The following is a 17350-nucleotide window of genomic DNA, read 5'->3' on the forward strand; positions in this document are numbered from 1 at the left end:
TTTTTAGCTGAGGTATCTATTGTGGAACTACGATTGCAAGCAAACACTGACAACTATGGAACTAATTACATAGTAATTTGAAGGTTGCTAACATAGAACCAACTGGACAAGATCAGATTTTTTTATTATTCTTTTATCTTATAGCTGTCAAGGCAGCACAGTAGCACAAGAACAACCCTAGAGTACGTCCTGTGTTTTGTGTTGGGTTCCACAAAGCCACTAGGGACATTAGGTGCTGATGTGCATTGTGTTTTAAAGGGAATCTGTCACCAGGTTCCAGCAGCATAATGTAGAAACAGAGACCCTGACCCCAGTGATGTGTCACTTACTAGGCAAAGTTTATTTTATTTTTTATTTTTTTAAGTTAAATCAGCAGGAGATGTTCACTAGAAGACTAGTAAACCTGCTTTCAAGTAGGCCAACCCCAGCTCCACCATTAATGGGAGGCTTTCTGCCTGTACGCAGTGTGCAGGGAAAGCTGCCAATCAGTGGAGGGCAGGGTTATACAGAACTCAGTTGATCAAAACTGTAGCACCCGGTAAGTGACACATCGCTGACATAGGGATCTCTGCTCATACAGCATGCTGCCTTCAGATAGGGTAGCCAAAACCTGATGACAAATTATTTCTAAAGAAGTTTTCTCAGGAATGTGGTTTTTCACTTTTCCACTGGATGAATAACATGTTCCTGATCACTGTTTGTTTCCTCCTGTCACTGATCACTACATTGCAGGCTGCTAAGTGCCCGTTCCTCCCTTCTTTTATTAGAGATTGAGCAGTCCAATATTGCGCACTATCCTTCCATTCATTGTTGTAGGATAGAGGGAGACTTCCGAGTACAGTGCTCAGCGATATCTGGCCGCTGCATAGACAATTAATGGAGGGACATGCAAACCATGCCTTTTCATTCCTCAACTGCCACCCCCTCCCTCAAAAAAAATACATTGTGAAATCATAGCGCCTTTACCCCATTTTTTGGAGTCTTGTGGTAAAATAAGCAGTGCAGGTTAATACGACCGAAGATTATTATGCATTTCACTTAATTAACCAAACTGCCTGTGCTTTTCGTTAGTTCTTTGGACGGCTCAGGGGACGTGTTTGACTCTGAATTCTGATGACAAGTCTATTGGAAGAAACAGTGGCATCTTCTGGGCACTGTTACAGTTCAGGTATGCAATTGGTGTAATCGTAGTTTTTGGATTATACTGTAGAACAGACCTTACTATTAGACACATCACAGCTGTAAACATCAGAACATAGGAATAATGTATTGTCTGCCAATTAAAACTTACCTGGTGGTGTAAATGGGTACAGGGGCCAATAACACCTGGGGTCAATGAACGGCTCTTCGGACCTCCTAGACAGAGGTAATATAGTGGGTTAAGAAACAGCTCCTGCATCATTCATATTAGGTCCGCACACAGCTCTTTAGCACGAACAGTATACATACCCACATCACTGCTGCGTGCACAGATGTGTGTGTGTATATGAAAAAAAACTGAGGACTAAGAGCACTACACGTGTTCGAAACGTGTCCAGTTATTCAAGACATTCCTTCCCCCAGTATGCACTGGTTTGTCAAGCAGCTTACTTTTTAAATTTGTCCAAATAAAGACTTTTGATTTTATTTCCTGAGCTGGATACCTTCATTTTCATTATAAGATGCTCTTACCTTTTTAGCAGGAGAATTTTTCCTTGCTAAAAAAAAAAAAGTGCTATTTGATAGTGGTAGATGGAGATTATATTCCTTTTTTTTAAGTTTGTTTATAGAGTGTGTGTGTGTGTGTGTTTGTGTAATAAATATATTATAATTGTTTCTACCAATGAATTATACTCATTATTTCCTTTCATTCCTGTAGCATGCTTTTTGGAAACCTCTACATCTACATTGCTTGGAAAGGAGAGAACACTATATCGGGTACATTGTATATTGATTTTTTTTTTTTGGGGGGGGGGGGGGTCTGTGAAACTAACACGCTTTAGTTTTCAGTTTATTTGCTGCACCAAGGTCACTCTGCATGCTAGATGGGACCTATGGCTCTCCAGCTGTTGAATTCCTAGAATATTTTGACAGCCTTAGGCTGAGATTTGTAGTCCCACACCTACTTGAAAGCCATAGATTGGAGATCATTGTTTTAAAGAGCGTGTCCACTACTTTTTGATTGATTAGCTATCCTTAGGATATGTCATCAATGTCTTGATTGGCTGGGGTCCGACACCCGGCGCTCTAGCTGATCAGCTATTATCGGTGTTGCCAGCCCGAATTACTCCCTTGCGGAGCTGGCCGTCTTCTGACTGTGGCCGAGGCATGGTACTACACATCCTATTCAAATCAATAGGAGGCGGATGTGTAATACCCTGCGGCGACCACTGTGTAAAGTGAGATATATATGATGTCTAGCAGCAGGGATAGAATAGTCTGATCAGACAATAATCTTATTCCCAATATAGATGCTTCTACCAAGTGCCAGCCTACTTTGGGAATGTGCAACTGATGATCAGAAGCTAGTGTCCATTTGCCCTTCCATTACTTCTTTTCAATTTGTTTGCAATGCTCCTTGGCAGAGGGCAGCACTGCTCTATTCTCGCCAGTAAAATTAATAAAACCAGATAGACCCATTAAGTCCCACAGCAAGATTGAACATAATGTATTTGTCATATCCATTAGAGCTCTTGTGAAAACGCTGGTGTGTACAAAACCTTTCTCATTAACCCCTTCCCGACCCATGACGCCACGTAGGCGTCATGAAAGTCTGTGCCAATCCGACCCATGACGCCTATGTGGCGTCATGGAAAGATCGCGTCCCTGCAGATCCGGTGAAAGGGTTAACTCCCATTTCACCCGATCTGCAGGGACAGGGGGAGTGGTAGTTTAGCCCAGGGGGGGTGGCTTCACCCCCTCATGGCTACGATCGCTCTGATTGGCTGTTGAAAGTGAAACTGCCAATCAGAGCGATTTGTAATATTTCACCTATTATAACTGGTGAAATATTACAATCCAGCCATGGCCGATGCTGAAATATCATCGGCAATGGCTGGAAATACTAATGTGCCCCCACCCCACCAATCGCCCCCCTATCTGGCCGGTACACTGCTCCGGCTCCCCTCCGTCCAGTGCTCCGCTCCCCCCCGTGCTCTTGTCCGCTCCCCCCGTGCTCCAATCACCCCCCCGTGCTCCAATCACCCCCCCTGCACTCCGATCCACCCCCCCCCCCCCCCCCCGGTGCTCCGTTCCACCCCCCGTGCTCCATTCCAGCCCCCCGTGCTCCGTTCCACGCCCCCCCGTGCTCCGTTCCACCCCTCCCGCACTCCGATTCCCCCCCACCCCATCATACTTACCGATCCAGCCGGGGTCCCGTCCGTCTTCTCCCTGGGCGCCGCCATCTTCCAAAATGGCGGGCGCATGCGCAGTGCGCCCGCCGAATCTGCCGGTCGGCAGATTCGTTCCAAAGTGCATTTTGATCACTGAGATAGATTATATCTCAGTGATCAAAATAAAAAAAATAATAAATGACCCCCCCCCCCCCCCTTTGTCACCCCCATAGGTAGGGACAATAAAAAAATAAAGAATTTTTTTTTTTCCACTAATGTTAGAATAGGGTTAGGGCTAGGGTTAGGGATAGGGTTAGGGCTAGGGTTAGGGTTTCGGTATGTGCACACGTATTCTGGTCCTCTGCGGATTTTTCCGCTGCTGATTTGATAAATCCGCAGTGCTAAACAGCTGCGGATTTATGGCGTATTTACCGCGTTTTTTTCTGCGCATTTCACTGCGGTTTTACAACTGCGATTTTCTATTGGAGCAGTTGTAAAACCGCTGCGGAATCCGCACAAAGAAGTGACATGCTGCGGAATGTAAACCGCTGCGTTTCCGTGCAGTTTTTTCCCTTCACCATGACAGCGCCGCACGTGAGAGATGGCATCCGCCCCCAGGAACAGGAAACCTGTAGCAGAGATATAAGAATGGGGCAGCCCCTCTCTCCTCAGTTTGGTTTCCTGTTCCTGCAGGTGGACGCCTGTCGCAGAGCTCCTACCTCCGGAGGGATCTCCCTCTGATGATTCCGGTCCGGAGGCCGAGGTCCGCGGGGGGGCCAGCCGTAGTCGGCGGCATCGCGTGCGGTGCTGTCCGGTGTCGGGCTGTTGGGTCCGCGCCATCCCTTTCCCTCGCTGGACTCCCCGGCGACCGCTCTGTGCAGGAGGCCGGTCCGGGGATATGAGGGCGTGTCCTTCACTGACGCTGGCGCCGAAGTGAAGGATGACGACTTCCGGTCGCAGGAAGTGACGTCACACGCCGAGGGAGCCGGTGTGCTGGACACTTCCGGGCGGAAGCTGATCCAGTGGCGCGCACACCGCTCCTCTATAAGATACAGCAGCAGAGAGGAGTCGCTGGTCCTGCTCTTCAGACGGAGATGACCGAACCAGCGGTAGATCCGGAGCTGCTGATGCCTGCGCCCAGAATGTCGGAAGACACTCAAGCTGCAGCGGTACCCAGGGTCCTGGAGGGGTGAGTGCCTTTGTAAGGCAAGCTACACACACTGATACCCTGTGCACTATGTTTTATAGGAAGGGAAAGCCACCTCCAAGCAAAAGAATAGGGTCTGTCCACTATGTAAAGAAAAACTCCCTAGGCTATACAGTAAAAAGATCTGCCAGCCCTGTATCGACAGAACAGTTGCGGAGGAATCTTCTTCCCTATTACAAAACATTAAAACAATTATACGGGAGGAAGTTAAATCTACAGTTAAAGAACAGTTGAAACATCATACAAAGGAGACCCCCCTCCCCCAACAAGTGAGCAAGGGTCGGACATAGATTCAGGGGATGAGCCGGGAGCCTTAACCCCCTCTGATGCCTCAGATTTAGACTCCTCAGATGAGGAGTATGGCCACCCATGTTTTCAGTCGGAGGACATTGGGAAGCTGCTCAAACTTGTCAGAACGACTATGGGGGTAGAGACCCCTAGAGAACCACGGACAATCCAAGACACCATGTTTAGCAACTTGGAGGAGAAGAAGCGAAAGTTTTTTTCCCTTCCATGATAACATAATCAAATTAATAAAACGTGAGTGGAAAAAGCCTAATAAAAAGATGTCCGTCCCTCAGGCATTAAAACGCAAATACCCCTTTGATGAGGAAGTCTGTGAAAAGTGGGATAAGGCTCCTAAACTAGATGCAGCCATCGCTAGCACCTCTAAAGGGGTTGCGTTACCATTTGAAGACATGGGAGCCCTAAGGGACCCCCTCGACAAAAAAGCAGATGCTTTTCTAAAGTCGGCTTGGGAAGCAGCGACATGGTCATTTAAACCCGGGGTTGCTGCCACTTGCACGGCACGTGCTATGGTCAAGTGGTTAGAGGAGTTAAGTGACCAAATCAAAAACAAATGCCCGAGAGAGAGGCTTCTGGAAGCATTGCCCTCTCTGCAAGGCGCCGCAAGATTCCTAGCAGACGCCTCGATAGATTCGGTTAGAAGTGCCGCACGTGTGTGTGCGTTATCCAATTCAGGAAGGAGAACATTATGGCTAAAAAATTGGACAGCTGACTTCCAATCAAAGGTCAAACTCTGTGGAGTACCCTGTGAAGGGCAATACCTTTTTGGAAAAGCTCTAGACGAGATCCTTGAGAAAGCGTCGGACAAAAAGAAGCGGTTTCCACCTCCTTCCTTTCCCAGGCGCCGATGGGATACCTCTCGTTCGTCCTTTCGTGGTGGATACAGAGGGACCCGCGACCGATCAGATGACAGGTCTAGTCGAGGCAGACCCTGGAGAGAGCGAAAGGAAAGGGGATTCCTTTTCAACAAGCCTCCCCCCAAGCCTGATCCCAAAAGTCAGTGACGCCAGCATTCCGGTGGGGGGAAGACTCCGGCGGTTTGTCCATCACTGGGCAGCGCTGCCGGCTTCTCAGTGGATAACAAATTTGTTGTCAGAGGGTCTGAGGTTCAAGTTCTCCAACCTCCCACCAAATCGTGTAAAAATGACCCAGGTGGCGGGAAAAAATCAGGCCATATTAGAAAGAGAAATTTATCTCCTCATGCAAAAAGAGGTGTTAGTAGAAGTACCCCATCAAGAGATAGGAAAAGGGTTCTACAGCACTTTATTTCTAACACCAAAACCAGACGGCTCGCTGAGAGTAATATTCAACCTAAAGGCCCTAAACAATTACATTCAAATAGACAAATTCAAGATGGAAACTTTAAAGACTGCAGTAAAAGTACTCGACCCAAACTGTTACATGGTGGTGATCGATCTTACAGACGCTTACTACCATGTGCCAATCGCTGTCCAACACCAACAATATCTAAGATTAGTGGTAAATCTGGGGGAAACCCCTGTCCATCTACAATATCAATGTCTTCCTTTTGGGGTAGCCATAGCGCCCCGTATATTCACAAAAATTATTTCCGAAGTAGCATCTTTCGTCAGAAAAGAAGACATAATGTTGGTACCCTATTTGGACGATTTTTTGATAATAGCAAAAAACAAAGAAAGTTGCGAAAAAGCGGCTGCAAGAGTACTGGAGGTGCTGACCAGTTTAGGATGGATGATAAACCTGAAAAAATCAAGGCTTGTCCCAACTCAAACTCAAGAATTCCTCGGAATCGTGTTAGATTCAGTCAAGCAGGAGTGTGTCCTCCCACAGAGGAAAGTTCAATCTATTCAGCAGAGAGTACAGTCATTCCAACTACAACAGACTATCTCTCTGAGGAATGCAATGTCACTCTTAGGAGTCCTAACGGCAACAATTCCAGCAACGCGATGGGCACAAAGCCACACACGAGAGTTACAATGGCAGATACTAGCCGAACAAGAAAGAAATCCATACAATCTGAATCGGAAGATTCTTCTATCACCAAAGGTTCAAAACTCACTAGAGTGGTGGCTGAAAACAGAAAATCTAACCAACGCAGTGCCATGGTCAGTACGAGATCCAGTAGTCATTACTACCGATGCGAGTCCGTGGGGTTGGGGGGCACACTTAGGAGATCAGGTCCTACAGGGTCAATGGGGGAGCCCAATGATAACAGCGTCCTCCAATCTAAAAGAATTGTCTGCGGTAAGACTAGCACTTCTTCATATAGGAAAAAGGATTCTGGGAAGACATGTGGTGGTGTTGTCCGACAACAACACAACGATAGCTTATATAAACCGCCAAGGGGGCACAAGATCAACATCCCTTATGGCAGAGGCCAAAGAACTTTTTATATGGGCCGAAAACAACCTTCTTTCACTAACCGGAACATACTTGAAAGGATCAGAGAATCAAGTAGCCGACTACTTAAGCCGTCACACGTTACATCAGGGGGAGTGGTCCCTGAACCAGCGAGTATTTGGGAAAATATGTGCCAGCTGGGGCGTTCCAGACATAGACCTGTTCGCCACAAAACAAAATCGGAAGGTGAAGAGGTTCTATTCTCTGAACCCAAGAGAACACCCGGAGGGGGTAGACGCGTTCCTATATCGGTGGAACTTCCATCTAGCATACGCATTCCCCCCAATACCATTAATCCCAACAGTCCTCAGGAAAATTCGGGAAGACAAAGCACGAGTAATCCTCATAGCTCCCTTTTGGCCGAAAAGAGCATGGTTCACGTGGCTCAGGCGCATGTCTATCTCGGACCCGTGGATCTTTCCGGATGCCCCGGATCTCCTATACCAAGGGCCAGTTCAACATCCCCAAGTTCACAGGTTGCATCTCACCGCCTGGAACTTGAAAGGGGACTTCTGTTAGCAAAAGGATTCTCAAGCCCTTTGGTGACCACATTGCTCGCTAGCAGGAAAAAAGTCACCTCAGACAAATACCAGAAAATCTGGCAAAAATTCCTAGATTTCTTGGGGCGACAGTTGTCTAACTCTGGTCAACAGGTCCCGGTAAAGGAAATTCTTGAATTTCTCCAAAAAAGGTTGGAAAAAGGTCTGTCTACTAGCACCTTAAAGGTGCAAGTCTCTGCCCTTGGTGCACTGTTTGATCATAAACTGGCTGACCACCCTTGGGTCTATAGGTTCATTCGAGCCTCCTTTACTTCCAGACCCTCAAAATTAATACCTAAGGTAGCTCCCTGGGATTTAAATTTAGTTTTAAAGGCTCTAACCGTTTCCCCCTTTGAACCTCTTGATTCTATATCAATAAAATCCTTGACTCTAAAAACGGTTCTCCTAGTTGCCTTAACGTCTGCCCGCCGTACTTGTGAGTTACAAGCTATGTCGGTGAACCCTCCTTACACTACTTTCCATGATGACAGAGTAGTTATTAAAGCCGACCCTGCCTTTCTTCCGAAGGTCAATTCTAAATTTCATAGAGACCAGGAAATTATTCTGCCCTCTTTTTGTTCCCAACCAAAATCCCAGGGGGAGAAAACCTTCCATTGTCTCGATGTCAGACGCTGCCTCCTTCAATACTTAGAGGCCACAAAATCTTGGCGTCAGTCATCGGCCCTTTTTGTCACCTTTCAGGGGACAAACAGGGGAAAAAAGGCCTCAAAGGCAACTATTGCACGGTGGTTGCGTACGGCTATTTCACTTTCGTATTCTTTTTCTGGTCAAGTTCCCCCACAGGGTGTTACGGCTCACTCCACGCGTGCTATAGCCACTTCCTGGGCGGAAAGGGCTAACGCCTCGATAGAACAGATTTGTAAAGCGGCAGTATGGTCATCACCCTCTACCTTCTTCCGACATTATAGGTTAGACTTAGGTCAATCAGACTTGTCTTTTGGGAGAAAGGTGTTGTCTGCTGTCGTCCCACCCTAGGAATCTTCTATTTCTTCCTCTCACGTGCGGCGCTGTCATGGTGAAGGGAAAAATGATAATTACTTACGGGTAATTTGATTTTCCAGAACCATGACAGCGTCGCATTAATTCCCGCCCTATCTTGGTGATGGTTGTGTGATTCACAAAAAAAAAAAAAAAAACTTATTGTATATAAGTAAATGTATATATGCAAAATATATGTGTAGACAGAAGCTAACGAAAGATTATACAAATGTAAATATGATACATAACTGTGTACTAACAAAGCGGTCATCTTCCATACTCTGGAAACAAACTGAGGAGAGAGGGGCCGCCCCATTCTTATATCTCTGCTACAGGTTTCCTGTTCCTGGGAGCGGATGCCATCTCTCACGTGCGGCGCTGTCATGGTTCTGGAAAATCAAATTACCCGTAAGTAATTATCATTTTCCGCAGCATGTGTACAGCAATTTTTGTTTTCCGTAGGTTTACATTGAACTGTAAACTCATGGGAAACTGCTGCGGATCCGCAGCGTTTTCCGCAGCGTGTGCACATACCTTTAGAATTAGGCTATGTGCACACGGTGCGGATTTGGCTGCGGATCCGCAGCGGATTGGCCGCTGCGGATCCGCAGCAGAGTTCCATCAGGTTTACAGTACCATGTAAACATATGAAAAACCAAATCCGCTGTGCCCATGGTGTGGAAAATACCGCACGCAAACGCTGCGTTGTATTTTCCGCAGCATGTCAATTCTTTGTGCGGATTCCGCAGCGTTTTACACCTGTTCCTCAATAGGAATCCGCAGGTGAAATCCGCACAAAAAACACTGGAAATCCGCGGAAAATCCGCAGGTAAAACGCAGTGCCTTTTACCCGCGGATTTTTGAAAAATGGTGCGGAAATATCTCACACGAATCCGCAACGTGGGCACATAGCCTTAGGGTTAGGGTTGGAATTAGGGTTGTGGTTAGGGTTGTGATTAGGGTTATGGCTACAGTTGGGATTAGGGTTAGGGGTGTGTTGGGGTTAGAATTGAGGAGTTACCACTGTTTAGGCACATCAGGGGTCTCCAAACGCAACATGGCGCCACCATTGATTCCAGCCAATCTCGTATTCAAAAAGTCAAATGGTGCTCCCTCACTTCCGAGCCCTGACGTGTGCCCAAACAGTGGTTTACCCCCACATATGGGGTACCAGCATACTCAGGACAAACTGCGCAACAATTACTGGGGTCCAATTTCTCCTGTTACCCTTGTGAATCTAAAAAAATGCTTGCTAAAACATTATTTTTGAGGAAAGAAAAATGATTTTTTATTTTCACGGCTCTGCGATGTAAACGTCTGTGAAGCGCTTGGGGGTTCAAAGTGCTCACCACATATCTAGATAAGTTCCTTGGGGGGTCTAGTTTCTAAAATGGGGTCACTTGTGGGGGTTTCTACTGTTTAGGCACACCAGGGGCTCTGCAAACGCAACGTGACACCCGCAGACCATTCCATCAAAGTCTGCATTTCAAAAGTCACTACTTCCCTTCTGAGCCCCGACGTGTGCCCAAACAGTGGTTTACCCCCACTCATGGGGTATCAGCGTACTCAGGAGAAACTGGACAACAACTTTTGGGATCCAATTTCTCCTGTAACCCTTGGGAAAATAAAAAATTCTGGGCTAAATAATTATTTTTGAGGAAAGAAAACGTATTTATTATTTTCACGGCTCTGCATTATAAACTTCTATGAAGCACTTGGGGGTTCAAAGTGCTCACCACACATCTAGATAAGTTCCTTTCGGGGTCTAGTTTCCAAAATGGGGTCACTTGTGGGGGGTTTCTACTGTTTAGGCACATCAGGGGCTCTGCAAACGCAACGTGACGGCCGCAGAGCATTCCATCAAAGTCTGCATTTCAAAACGTCACTACTTCAATTCCAAGCCCCGGCATGTGCCCAAACAGTAGTTTACCCCCACATATGGGGTATCACCGTACTCAGGAGAAACTGGACAACAACTTTTGGGGTCAAATTTCTCCTGTTACCCTTGGGAAAATAAAAAATTGCAGGCTAAAAGATCATTTTTGAGAAAATAATTTTTTTTTTTATTTTCATGGCTCTGCGTTATAAACTTCTGTGAAGCACTTGGGGGTTCAAAGTCCTCACCACACATCTAGATTAGTTCCTTTGGGGGTCTAGTTTCCAAAATGGTGTCATTTCTGGGGGATCTCCAATGTTTAGGCACACAGGGGCTCTCCAAACGTGACATGGTGTCCGCTAATGATTGGAGCTAATTTTCCATTTAAAAAGCCAAATGGCGTGCCATCCCTTCCGAGCCCTGCCGTGCGCCCAAACAGTGGTTTACCCCCACTTATGGGGTATCAGCGTACTCGGGACAAACTGGACAACAATATTTGGGGTCCAATTTCTCCTATTATCCTTGGCAAAATAGGAAATTCCAGGCTAAAAAATCATTTTTGAGGAAAGAAAAATTATTTTTTATTTTCATGGCTTTGCGTTATAAACTTCTGTGAAGCACCTGGGGGTTTAAAGTGCTCAATATGCATCTAGATAAGTTCCTTGGGGGGTCTAGTTTCCAAAATGGGGTAACTTGTGGGGGAGCTCCAATGTTTAGGCACACAGGGGCTCTCCAAACGCGACATGGTGTCCGCTAACAATTGGAGCTAATTTTCCATTCAAAAAGTCAAATGGCGCGCCTTCCCTTCCGAGCCCTGCCGAGTGCCCAAACAGTGGTTTACCCCCACATATGAGGTATCGACGTACTCGGGAGAAATTGCCCAACAAATTTTATGATCCATTTTATCCTACTGCCCATGTGAAAATGAAAAAATTGAGGCGAAAAGAATTTTTTTGTGAAAAAAAAGTACTTTTTCATTTTTACAGATCAATTTGTGAAGCACCTGAGGGTTTAAAGTGCTCACTAGGCATCTAAATAAGTTCCTTGGGGGGTCTAGTTTTCAAAATGGGGTCACTTGTGGGGGAGCGCCAATGTTTAGGCACACAGGAGCTATCCAAACGCGACATGGTGTCCGCTAACGATGGAAATAATTTTTCATTCAAAAAGTCAAATGGCGCTCCTTCCCTTCCGAGCCTTACCATGTGCCCAAACAGTGGTTTACCCCCACATGTGAGGTATTGGTGTACTCAGGAGAAATTGCCCAACACATTTTAGGATCCATTTTATCCTGTTGCCCATGTGAAAATGAAAAAATTGAGGCTGAAAAAATTTTTTTTGTGAAAAAAAAGTACTTTTTCATTTTTACGGATCAATTTGTGAAGCACCTGAGGGTTTAAAGTGCTCACTATGCATCTAGATAAGTTCCCTGGGGCGTCTAGTTTCCAAAATGGGGTCACTTGAGGGGGAGCTCCAATTTTTAGGCACACGGGGGCTCTCCAAACGTGACATGGTGTCCGCTAAAGAGTGGAGCCAATTTTTGATTCAAAAAGTCAAATGGCGCTCCTTCCCTTCCAAGCCCTGCCGTGCGCCCAAACAGTGGTTTACCCCCACATATGAGGTATCAGCGTACTCAGGACAAATTGCACAACAACTTTCGTGGTTCAGTTTCTCCTTTTACCATTGGGAAAATAAAAAAATTGTTGCTAAAAGATAATTTTTGTGACTAAAAAGTTAAATGTTCATTTTTTCCTTCCATGTTGCTGTGAAGCACCTGAAGGGTTAATAAACTTCTTGAATGTGGTTTTGAGTACCTTGAGGGGTGCAGTTTTTAGAATGGTGTCACTTTTGGGTATTTTCAGCCATGTAGACCCCTCAAACTGACTTCAAATGTGAGGTGGTCCCTAAAAAAAATGGTTTTGTAAATTTCGTTGTAAAAATGACAAATCGCTGGTCAAATTTTAACCCTTATAACTTCCTAACAAAAAAAAAGTTTTGTTTCCAAAATTGTGCTGATGTAAAGTAAACATGTGGGAAATGTTATTTATTAACTATTTTGTGTCACATATCTCTCTGGTTTAACAGAATAAAAATTCAAAATGTGAAAATTGCGAAATTTTCAAAATTTTCGCCAAATTTCCGTTTTTATCACAAATAAACGCAGAATTTATTGACCTAAATTTACCACTAACATGAAGCCCAGTATGTCACGAAAAAACAATCTCAGAACCGCTAGGATCCGTTGAAGCGTTCCTGAGTTATTACCTCATAAAGGGACACTGGTCAGAATTGCAAAAAACGGCAAGGTCTTTAAGGTCAAAATAGGCTGTTCAGACCGTTTCCACTATTGAGGCCCCAGGTTATTACTTGTGCATGTATACATCTTATACCACTAGGTGTCATCCGTATCTGTAATAAAGACCTTGTCTTGTCATTATTTATCATGTATGTATTTTTCCGAACCAGAAAGAGCCCGCAGGACGGTATTCATCGCTCTTACTGTGATCAGCTTGGTTGGGACCGTCCTCTTTTTTCTGATTAGGACACCAAAGCCAAATGTATCCAAGCTGAATGAAGAGGATGATGGTAGTTCTGATGTTTTGGAAGAAAGCGCGTGAGTGTATCATACTTTAATGCTCTATACAGACAATTGTTAGGGTAAAATTCACCCCTATTTTTACCCTTTAGGGTAAGTTTCCACTTGCAAGAAATTCTAGATTTTTTTTTCATGCAAGTGTCTGCACTAAAAGATGTAATGGCAATCTGCTCGGATTGTTGTATTTTTGCTGTTTTCTTTTTCACACTTCATCAATGTGTTTTTAGTACAGAATTGATACATTGTTCCTGTAGTCATGTAGAGACACAGGTTTTGCGCTTTAAAAGGGCCGTCTGATATACAAAGACATTTTCATCCTAAATCCCTATCTTATATAGTGCCAAAATCTAAGCTAATTTTTAATATACTTGAATTAAAAACTATCTACTGTACACCCTCTAACTGCTTTTTTAAATTTTTTTTTTTTTTTTTAATTTAACTGCTTCCTTTTTTGAGAATGCATCATTTCAGAAACCCAGTGCATGCTGGGATACTCAAATGACGCGTCATAGACTCTGCCCCACTGCTTGAAACGAAGCGTCCTCAGTGACACTCGTTTCAGGGGCTGGGCTAGTCTCTGCGCATTGTGCACTATGATAGCACACTGTCTGTTGCTCGCTCAGATCAGCAGTAACGAGTGCACCCTGTTAGTGTGTCTTCTAAGACTACCTATAGTGCATAGACCAGCGCGGCCCCTACAAGTGATGTCAGGAAGTAGTTAAGGAAAAAAAGGCAGTTAGTGTAGTATATTAGAACTTTGTTTAGATTCTGGCATTAAATCGATAATGATTTAGGATGAAAGTTATATTGTATGTTTGATCACCCCTTTAAGGCTATGTTCCCATGAGAAGCACTTGGTGCGCTTTTTTTTCTGCTTCGTCCTTTTATGCAGCAAAGTGTATGAGATTTATATAAACCTCATGCCCACTGTGTTTTGTTTTTTTTCAGTGGAAACATAGTAAAAACAAATATAATAGACGCATGACTTTTATCAATAAAGTTTTATCAAGGCAATCAAAGCAAAGTAACAGGAAGTATCCAAAATAAATTAATTGTATTTAATACATGACAGACGAAAAAGAAACAACAAAACCATGTCTGAGAGAGCACAATAAAACATGTAAAAAAAAAAACCACATACAAGTGACATAATTTAGATATTTTTATCCGAGAGTTTTGATCAAGTGCAAATACTTCTTCCACCTGTATGATTTTGACCCATCGTAAGCAGGCAGCAACACTCAAAGAAAAGAATATGCACCCACCATAACTTAGAGCAGATTTCTCAGTGTGTGTGTGTGTGGTGATCTCTTGGTCTAACCTCCTGCATGATTAGAAAGCACAAATGACTAACATCTTTCAGATAAAGTTCCTGAGGTGTGAGGAGCAGTGCAGCTGAGTTTAGCTATGTTACATTTCAAAACTTTGTCAGCTCTCCTACCAAAGTCACCTCTGCTGTACTATTCCACCACCACCACCACCTTCTTGTCCAGAGATGAAAGCTCAAAGTGTCAATATCACTGTTATGTCTGTTGTTCACAACTTATAAAAACGCCATGTTCTGCTCTCCGTGCAGAGTGATTACGTCTCACAGGAGTAGTCAAGAACATGCAGGTTACTCCTTGTGATGTGGTGACTGCCCTGATCTCTTTGCAGACATAGGTGTGATTACTGACACATTCAGTAATCAGGAGACCTGATAGAAGAGTTTGTAGTGTGACAGAGATAGGCAGTCCACAACACTGACTTATGCAGGAAGTTTAGACTGGGATCTCAGGGCTATATAATTGGTCTCACAAATTGAGAAACCTGCTCTAGGCTATGGTGGGGGTCTGTTGTTCTTCGTGTTGCTGCCTGGTTATGATTGGTCAGCATCAAACAGGGAGAAGTACCCGCCCCCAGTGAAAACTGTCTGATAACAACCCTTTGTATTTTTTTTTAACTGTGTTTAAGGCTGCTTTTACACATGCCATGATTTTGCGGCCCCATTAGATTTCTATGGGGCTGCAAAAACGGGCCGCAATAATTTCATGGTGCGCCGCATGTACGGCCGTGAACAAATATCGAGCTTGCTCGATATTTTCACGGCTTACGGACACGGCCCCCATTGTAAATCAGTGAGGCCGGAAATACAACAGTTTTGGGGACCGACATTTTTTTCCCAATACCTTTGCTATAGTATTGGGAACCAGAAAAATGGTGATCTGCTTGTTTTTTGCTGTCCGATATTGCGGCAGACCTTGAAAATTGTGTCTATACGGCCCGCAAAAAAGGCCCTCAATAACGGGCTGCAAGAAACCCGGTAAGTGTAAAAGCAGTCTAAATCTTCACCCAAAAATGAGAAATTAAAAAACAAAAAAATCTGCTTTGCAGCCACTAGTACGTGTCCATTTCAAGGTAAAGAAATTTTGAGGAAAGGTGCTCGATCAGTAGGAGATTTTGAGACCATTGAAGGGGATGCAGCACTACAGCTTTACGAATCTGTGTGTTTCTCATCCCAGGGAACCTATGCCTTCTATTGTAAGGGGATGGCATTATTCTAGCTCTATTCCATCATAGTGCAAGAATAACTCTATGAAAAGGACACTAAAGTTTAGAAAAATGTTAAGTTTGCAAACGAGAAATACCATTTGTTGCCTCATTCTTTCCATGTTACTCGCAAAATAATTTTTTTTTTTTATTTCTAACACAGGTCTTCACAAAGCAACATGACTAAAGCTGTGGATGCCTTCAGTAAGTATGTACAGAGCCTTTGAGTATTTTTTTGCACTCGCCTGCTTTTCTTCATTCACCATTACTTGTGTTCTTCTTACAGCAAAATCATTGAAGCTGTCTATAACCAAGGAAATGTTGCTGCTTAGCGTATCCATGGCTTATACAGGTAACAACATGGTTTATGTTGAAATTGATGCGCTACTTTACTATAAATTTTGATTGCATGCTAATTATACTAGAAGAGGTGTTAATTTCTATTTAGCGCCTGTTCTCTTTGTAACACCAATTGTTCTCCAGTTGTCGTGCATCTCTTGGATAAATATTTCTTGCATTGCTTGATTGCGCTGTCGGAATAAGCAGACCATCCATCTTCTTTCTCTGGGTCTTTCATTGGCCATTGTGTAACTCCCACAGCAACAGTGATTCCTTTTTTTTTTTTTTTTTTTAAATCATTGAGTACGCCATCGCAAACTGTATGGCTTTTCCCAGGTGCTGGTACTTTTCACACTGATGTGGCACATGTATGTAACACACAGACATGGATAGCGCCAGTACTGGTTTTTCCAGTCCTGGAAATATCAGAACGTGTGAAAGAGGACTAACTGATAGTGGCAGTCTGGACCATGCATTCGCCTTAGTTCTACATTTATCTAACAAAGGATTTACAATTTGTCAAATTTGTGAGATTGTTCCACTATTAAAGTATAGAGCAGTGGATCTACTGGCATCAGGACAGATATGTTCCAATTAATTGGTAAACCTGCCCACTTTTCAATGTTATTATTATTATTTATTGTTATAGCGCCATTTATTCCATGGCGCTTTACATGTGAGGAGGGGTATACATAATAAAAACAAGTACCATAATCTTAAACAATACAAGTCACAATTGGTACAGGAGGAGAGAGGACCCTGCCCGCGAGGGCTCACAATCTACAAGGGATGGGTGAGGATACAGTAGGTGAGGGTAGAGCTGGTCATGCAGTGGTTTGGTCGATCGGTGGTTACTGCAGGTTGTAGGCTTGTCAGAAGAGGTAGGTCTTCAGGCTCTTTTTGAAGGTTTCGATGGTAGGCGAGAGTCTGATGTCTTGTGGTAGAGGGTTACAGAGTAGGGGTGATACACGAGAGAAATCTTGTATACGATTGTGGGAAGAGGAGATAAGAGGGGAGTAGAGAAGGAGATCTTGCGAGGATCGGAGGTTGCGTGCAGGAAAGTACCGGGAGACGAGGTCACAGATGTATGGAGGAGACAGGTTGTGGATGGCTTTGTATGTCATGGTTAGGGTTTTGTACTGGAGTCTCTGGGTAATGGGAAGCCAGTGAAAGGATTGACAGAGGGGAGAGGCCGGGGAATAGCGGGGGGACAGGTGGATTAGTTGGGCAGCAGAGTTTAAGAATAGATTGGAGGGGTGCGAGAGTGTTAGG

General features: G+C 44.4%; 1 protein-coding gene across 1 annotated transcript in view; it reads left to right on the plus strand.

The window, feature by feature from the left end:
- Positions 1 to 17350, plus strand: part of MFSD11 (major facilitator superfamily domain containing 11) — a 69005-nt gene that overhangs the window by 23637 nt on the left and 28018 nt on the right. Inside the window, exons 6-10 of the mRNA XM_069752109.1 lie at positions 1072 to 1168; positions 1859 to 1917; positions 13081 to 13228; positions 15903 to 15943; positions 16026 to 16091. Of these exons, the coding sequence (XP_069608210.1) occupies positions 1072 to 1168; positions 1859 to 1917; positions 13081 to 13228; positions 15903 to 15943; positions 16026 to 16091 (411 nt within the window). The remainder of the gene's footprint in view (positions 1 to 1071; positions 1169 to 1858; positions 1918 to 13080; positions 13229 to 15902; positions 15944 to 16025; positions 16092 to 17350) is intronic.

Source organism: Ranitomeya imitator, chromosome 2 (genome assembly GCF_032444005.1).
Source record: "Ranitomeya imitator isolate aRanImi1 chromosome 2, aRanImi1.pri, whole genome shotgun sequence".
Taxonomy (NCBI): domain Eukaryota; kingdom Metazoa; phylum Chordata; class Amphibia; order Anura; family Dendrobatidae; genus Ranitomeya; species Ranitomeya imitator.